At 37.3% G+C, this 7085-nt stretch overlaps 1 protein-coding gene across 3 annotated transcripts; it reads left to right on the forward strand.

The window, feature by feature from the left end:
- The first annotated feature begins 816 nt into the window (after positions 1 to 816).
- LOC112507573 (protein FLX-like 2) lies at positions 817 to 6208 on the forward strand. Of its 3 annotated transcripts, none has more exons than XM_025112236.1 (5): positions 817 to 1912; positions 2518 to 3094; positions 4061 to 4206; positions 4292 to 4392; positions 5257 to 6208. In XM_025112236.1, exons 2-5 carry the CDS (start codon positions 2535 to 2537, stop codon positions 5977 to 5979), a joined length of 1530 nt encoding a protein of 509 aa, XP_024968004.1. In that variant the 5' UTR covers positions 817 to 1912; positions 2518 to 2534; the 3' UTR covers positions 5980 to 6208. The 3 variants fall into 3 exon arrangements, with proteins under 3 accessions (XP_024968004.1, XP_024967996.1, XP_024967988.1); XM_025112228.1 differs by having other exon boundaries at positions 817 to 910; positions 2471 to 3094; XM_025112220.1 differs by having other exon boundaries at positions 817 to 910.
- The last annotated feature ends 877 nt before the right edge of the window (positions 6209 to 7085 follow it).

Genomic DNA, 7085 nt, shown 5'->3' on the forward strand with positions numbered 1-7085 from the left:
AAGATAGAGATAGAATTTGAGAGGGTGTGAGAGATGAAGATGAATAAATAGTTGTTGTTAATGAAGCTTAAATTCGAAAAAAGTTTATCATATCCTGTGATTATAAAATATCAAAATTTTATTCGAATTTATATGATCAAATTGTAAACACAATTTATATAATCCAATCGTAAACACAATCATATCCCTATGATAACAACACATCCAACAATATTGAAAAAGAAACATGTAATAACAAATCACATTTTTTTAATGAATATAATTTCTACATACCTTTTAAAATCTTTGAATTTTTCTTCAACTCTCATCTTCTTCATCGCTCACAAAAGGATTTTATATGATTTCATTTTGTTTATTATTGAAACTTTAAAAAACAAATTTCATTAAGAAATAAAAGAAAGTAAATGGAAGAGCAAATGAAGAGTTGGAAGTTAAACTTGGGTATACAAAATTACAAAAATAACCCGGGTTAATTATGAGCTATACATTTTTCATCAAAGGGCAAAAAAGTCTTTAACATATTCAACATTTAAAAAATTCAAAAAAATATGAGAAAAAAGATAGGAGGGGTTCTAAGCATTAGAAGATGCCAACTCATTACCTTTGGTTTCTTCTTATATATATATATATATATATATATATATATAGATTTGTTCTGAATCTGTTAAATAATAAAAAGAAAATGTTATACTAAAATGCCCTAGTAAAACATCTTCATGCATGGGAGGTTTGTACCTTGCTGTACAAACTTCAACCCTTCATAACGGCGCCCAAAATTTCATTTTTTGCAACATCTGATTCTTCTGTACATGGAAATCGCAACTGTGTGATTGAGGAGGATTAGGGCATGAAATTACGCACCACCATCAAAGCGGCCTTCACCGATCGTCATCGTTAAGTTTTTTCTAAGGTAATGCTCACTTCTTTTTTAGGGTTTCAATCCTACTGTGGTTTTCCAACGAAATTTCACTTCTCTGAGAGATATTCGATTTTTTCTTTTTTGCATTTAAGCCATCTTGTTACTGTGCGATGGAATATGAAGTTATGGTCGTCTTCAATAAAAGTATGACCCTAATGTTATATGTGCAATGAATTTAAGATTTTGCTTATGACATAATTTGCTGCTAATGTCTGTAAATGATTGAATTTGGAAGAATGAAATGAGTGGCTGATTTTGTTCTAGGAAGACTACTGGAATGGAGCTAAGCTACTTCCTTATCATGTAGATCAGTTGTGAGTTTCAGGTCCTATATGTTGATTATAAACAGGTGGGGTGCGGTGTTTTGGAGAGGACTGATGCTATTAAGCTGCAGATTATAATTAGTAAGCCGTTGATGGATTAATACTCTTTTAGGAGGTTAACTGCCAGCCGGTTCACAAGTACTTGTATTCTGCAGCTAAGTACCAATGCTTGGAGGGCAGCTGGTGATGGTACACCTGCAAGATCTATTACATAGACCAAGACATTTAAATCGTTCTTGGTCATTTTAAGTGCACTCTTAGAACACGTGGCACAATAGGCAGCTTCACTCCTTGCCGTGCAAGTACCACTTGCATTTCCTTTTCTTTTATGAACCGATTTGGTCGTACGCTCTTTGGCCTTTGCTACATGTCATAGAACGACTATGCAGTGAAGATCTTGATTTCAGGCACCAAAGACCACTATATCTAGTTGTCCAAATGTCTCTGTGGATGGGCTGCCTTGAGCTCTTAACATGCGGATACTTTCCTACCAAACTGCCTTCTGAGTTTACCCTTCTCTTGCCCATTGTCCAGGATATATGTAATCTCTTGTAGCATCATCACAAGCTTTGATTCCAAGTACAGAAATAGTAGTACGTCTTCTCACATGGTTAAGGCTGGTATAGATATTAGTAAGCTTAAAGTTGTGGGATCTATTCATTTAGTCCAGGTTAGTGCAGACCATGGAGGGGTGTGGGTGTTACACTTTGTTATAGGATTGCTGGAAGGACATCATAGCTCAGGTGGCTGTGATTACATATGCCCTTTATGTGTATGTGGTATGCGCTTGTCATGCAGACAATAACAGGCCCTTTACATATATGTTTTGTGGACATCTACAGTGAAGATTAGGAATATTGCGACGCGTAAATTTGGTAATGCTGTCTTGGCTGATTTGAGGGTTAATGCTGATTGAGGCTCACAATATCTAGAGCATCCCACTCTTCATTTAAGCTGTATAATAATCTGGTTTTAAATGTCGGAACATGTCATTAACTGTTGTACTAGTTTTAAAAGAAAGCTTCCCTTGTCTGGTAGATTGCACTGATCTTCATGATGGAAAATAATATTCATGTGATTAGAATTGTTTGCCTTCTATTCTTTCACTATTGTTGCTGTTATCTCTTTTATTGAAAGCTCTTTGTTTTATATGTATTAGTGTTCAAATTGACTTGTTGAACTTTATGGGAGGAGTGCTTGGATACAACTGTGTAATTGTGAAGTGCAGATAATCATAGCACAGATACTTATTATCACTGTTGGTCTGGTCTCAAGGTCAACTGTGAATCACAATGGGAAGTAAAGGTAGACTTCCTCCTCATCATTTAAGGCGTCCTCTTCCTGGCCCTGGCATTGGACATCATGATTCAATTCCACCAGAAATGCACCCTCAACATGGTGGCTTTCCTCCATTTGATATGATGCCACATCCAGAAGTCATGGAACAGAAACTTGCTGCACAGCATGTGGAGATGCAGAAACTTGCAACAGAAAACCAGAGATTTGCTGCTACTCATGGAACCTTGAGGCAAGACCTTGCTTCCATACAACATGAGCTGCAAATGTTACATAATCATGTTGGAGCTGTAAAGTCAGAGAGAGAACAGCAAATAATGGGCCTGTTGGATAATATTGGGAAGATGGAATCGGGCCTCCAAGGTGCAGAGCCACTTAAGTTGGAACTGCATCAAGCAAGAGCAAATGCACAGAGCTTGCTTTCAGCTAGGGAGGAACTTGTTTCAAAAGTACAGCAACTGACAGAAGATCATCAGAGGGCTCATATGGATTTGCAGCAGGTTCCTGCTCTAATGTCGGAACTTGAGGGCCTTAGACAAGAGTATCAGCATTGTAGGTAATTTCTTTGCTTGATGTTAATGTTCAATACTGTGTATCTAATTAAATGATGCTTAGTGAATTTTCTTATATATTGGCGAGAGATACAATGCAATATGCAGGGATGTACTTGAAATAGCACTATAACTATGAATGTGTTGCTCTTTGCTATAACACATTTCCATCCATAAGGAACTTGTTCCTGTGTGCTGCTAAACAGTTGGTTTAAAGTCTGCACAAAGCATGAAACAGATTTATTACTGGAGTTGTTTGCTTCAGCAATATTTTTATTGAGAAAGAACAAGATCGATTTTAGTCTTATGGTCTGTTGGAGTTCATTTTGAGGAAATCATGTATGTAACTTATTTGCTTGTAAGACTTGTCTTTTTTTTTCTTTTCTGCTCTGTAATATTCCTTTCGTTGTACTAACTGGAACAGACTGAATAGTTGTTTTTTTTATCCACAACTTTAATTAAACATTTAGCAGGATTGTTGGGGTTTCAAGTGACCAGTAATTAAGTGAACATGGTTTTAGCACATAGTTATATTGGGGGCCCGAGAGAGCAATGGTAAGCTGCCGAAGCTTTGGTGGGATAGCTACTTTGGTGGTATACTGGTATTTAGTCATTCAAGGAACATGAATTGTGTGAGTAGTTTAGAATAAAAGTCTTTAGTGTTGGTATTGCAGTTTAACTTTCTGGTATTATATTTGAGCAAAAAACAGGTGCAGCATATACTATGTAATGGAATGTTGTTATAGATATTGAGAGTTAAACAGGTTAGGCATGTTTAAGTATGCAATATTATTTTAAATACTTTTGTGAATCTATAGCCCATAAAAGAAAATACTAAATTTAAGAGTGCTATGTCAGATGATATAGCATCATACTTCAAGATTACTGTGGCAATGGTTTTTAAATTTAGTAGTTTTATTGTTGAAATTAGTCAGTAACGTCAAGACCTTTTGCTTCTGTGCTATTTTCAGGACAACTTACGAATATGAGAAGAAATTATACAACGATCATCTTGAATCTCTTCAGGTGATGGAAAAGAACTACATGACCATGGCAAGTGWGGTGGAAAAGCTTCGAGCAGAATTGAAGAAACATGCTGAAATTGACAGGAGGACTGGTACAGTATTTATTGTCTAATTATGTTTCTGTTTTTGCTTTATTGCCATTTCTTAATAGCATTGATTTTTCCACTCACATGGCAGCTGGACCTTATGCTGGCTTTGCTGGGTACAGTGACAAAGAAGCTTCTGGCCATTATCCCGTTGGGCAGAACACTTATGATGATGCCTATGGTGTTCCGCAGGTTAGAAGAATCCTTTTGTTTCCCCCTCTTTTTTTTTTTTTTCTGAATTCTTATGTGTTGTACCTGATACTGAAACCCCAAATATTTGATTGAAGGCTAATGTATTTTTCTGTTAACTAATGCTGAGAATTGTCATGTAACTACCTCACAGAAATAGGATGTGGGCTAATGTCTTCTGATAATTATTTATACAGTTGCTTTGCCGTCTAGCAGCCTTTCCTCCCAGAAATAGGTTTGATGCTTGTATAGGAATTAGGAAGGTTGTAGAATCCTAGCAATGTGGGGGAGTGATCTAAGTTTATCTTTGTTAAAACAAATGGCAAAGGATAGGATAGTCGTGTATAGCGTTTAAATGGAAAATGAGAAAGCATGAGGACGGCCCAACGGCCAAGCCTGCTCTACAGGTGCTACTCCAGATATGGAGACTGCATCTATCTAGATTTCTCTCCATCGGAAGAAGCAGCATATTCCCTGGGTGTGACAGCAATGATTGCATCACTGGACAACAACACACTTGGAGTTTCTATAAGTAGGTGCTTTCTGAATTGCAGTAACACAGGCTATCCTAGAAATGAAGTGTTGATCTTAGCCAAGGCGTGCTTGAATATAGCATAACCTCTAGATACTTGTAACAAAGTGTTACAGTAACCATCCATTAACTGTTGATGCTCCCTCTATTTTCAAGAAAGAACACCATGCTTTTATGAGTACCATGGGATCTTTTGTATTTGAATTTTGAAATATGACGATATATGACAAGGGCCAATGATATTAACCAGGTCTTGTCTATTTTGGTGCCTAAGAGTTGATGCTTCCTTCTAGTTTGTTAAACATGTTGACAAGTCTGGCATATTTGCATGACAGGGACGTAGTTCTCTCCCTGGAGGTGGTGGTGCCGCTGCTGTGGATGGGAATGCTCCAGTTGGAGCTCAATCTGGAGCTACCGCTGTGAGGGCTGGTTATGATGCTTACAGAGGACCTGGACCTGCTGGTCCAGGTTATGATGTGCAGAGAGGACCTGGACCAACCGTTCCAGGTTATGATATGCAGAGAGGACCTGGTCTTCAAAAAGGACCTGGTGCACCAGGCTATGATCCACAAAGAGGACCTGGTGGACCAACCTACGACTCACAGAGAGGGCCTGGTGGACCTTCCTACGAAACACAGAGAGGCCCTAATGCACCAGGTTATGATACACAACGATATGATGCACAAAGAGGACCTGCTGGACCTGGTTATGATTCATACAGAGGACCTGGTGGAAGTGGATTTGATGGACAACGAGGACCTGGCGGACCTGGTTATGACATGCAACGTGCACCCGCTTATGATGCACGCAGAGGATCCAACACCGATGCACAGAGGGGACCCACTTACGATGGACAGAGAGGAGCCCAGTATGATGCACGTGGACCTGGGTACGAGGTGCATAGAGGAAGCAGTTTTGAGTCACCCAAAGGCCCTTCTGGACCACAAGGGCAGGCAAACAATGCTTCTTTTGTAGCTAGTCATGGTGGCGGTGGTTATCAGGGAGCACAGCCGCCACCGCCACCTCCAGCAGATGGTAACCACCCTGCACGCAGATAAGCAGCTTGCTGTTTTGTTAATTGAACGAAAACTTGATTTTGTTTTTAGTCTCCATTCGTGATCTTTTTCGTTGATGTTGCAATGCAAGGCACTATGAGAGTTGTGTTGAGGTTGCTTTCTTGGAAGTAATTTGTCAAATACACAACACCATTGCAGACAGCATCCATTTCGGCATATTATTTTGATCAAGCTATCTTGCACGAAATACAAATCAAACTTGGTTCAGATTTCGGATCTTCTGTTCCTTCCAAATATATTACTCATTAACAAATGTGTTTCGAGCCCAACCCCTAACTTGGCTCATGGCTTGTTGAGCTCAAACCACTCATGCTTGAGTCCTCGGTTTTGGCTTGTTGGGTTTGGTTCCTTTAAACGTGTCTGATTATGTTATTTTCTTATATGTGAATTAAGCTATCTGTAAAATCGATGTTTGTTTTTGTTATAAATCATGCTTTGAGTGACATAAATTGATAACTTATTCTTTAAGCTCTCAATCTCTCTTCCCATTAGCATGGAGCATAATCATATAAACAATTCCGAACAAAGATGATAACAGGAGCCCTATAATAATCAATTAATAAAAAGATAAATATAATTACTTTTATAATTATTTTTAATTTATTTTATAATTTATAATTCCATTTTAAATTTTATAAACCAAATTCACAAGAGGTTCAAAATTTCTTAAAATCCAAATCATTTTAATTTTAAAATGTTTTATAAATGAAAATCCAAATCTCTTATAAACATTTAGGTGGGTCACCTACCCCCTTACATAAGATTCACAAAAAAACATCATTTAAAATGTTTCCTATTCCTATAAATTACAAAGATTTGCCGGGGAAAAGCTTCCAACCGACTGACATATGATTTTTTTTGCCGGCCATATATATATATATATATATATATACTATATTATAAAGCATTTGGCTAAAACTCTTAAAAACTCTTAAAACTCTTAAACTCTTAAAAATTTTAATCCCGTTCATCCATATCTGATTTCATCTCATAACTGAATTCGTGTAAGAAACTACAGATAAACATAATCAAATACATGATAAACATCTCATTTTAAATATAAAAAATCTAAAATATAATTAGGATAA

Source organism: Cynara cardunculus, assembly GCF_001531365.2.
Source record: "Cynara cardunculus var. scolymus isolate 2C chromosome LG 1, CcrdV1, whole genome shotgun sequence".
NCBI classification, from domain to species: domain Eukaryota; kingdom Viridiplantae; phylum Streptophyta; class Magnoliopsida; order Asterales; family Asteraceae; genus Cynara; species Cynara cardunculus.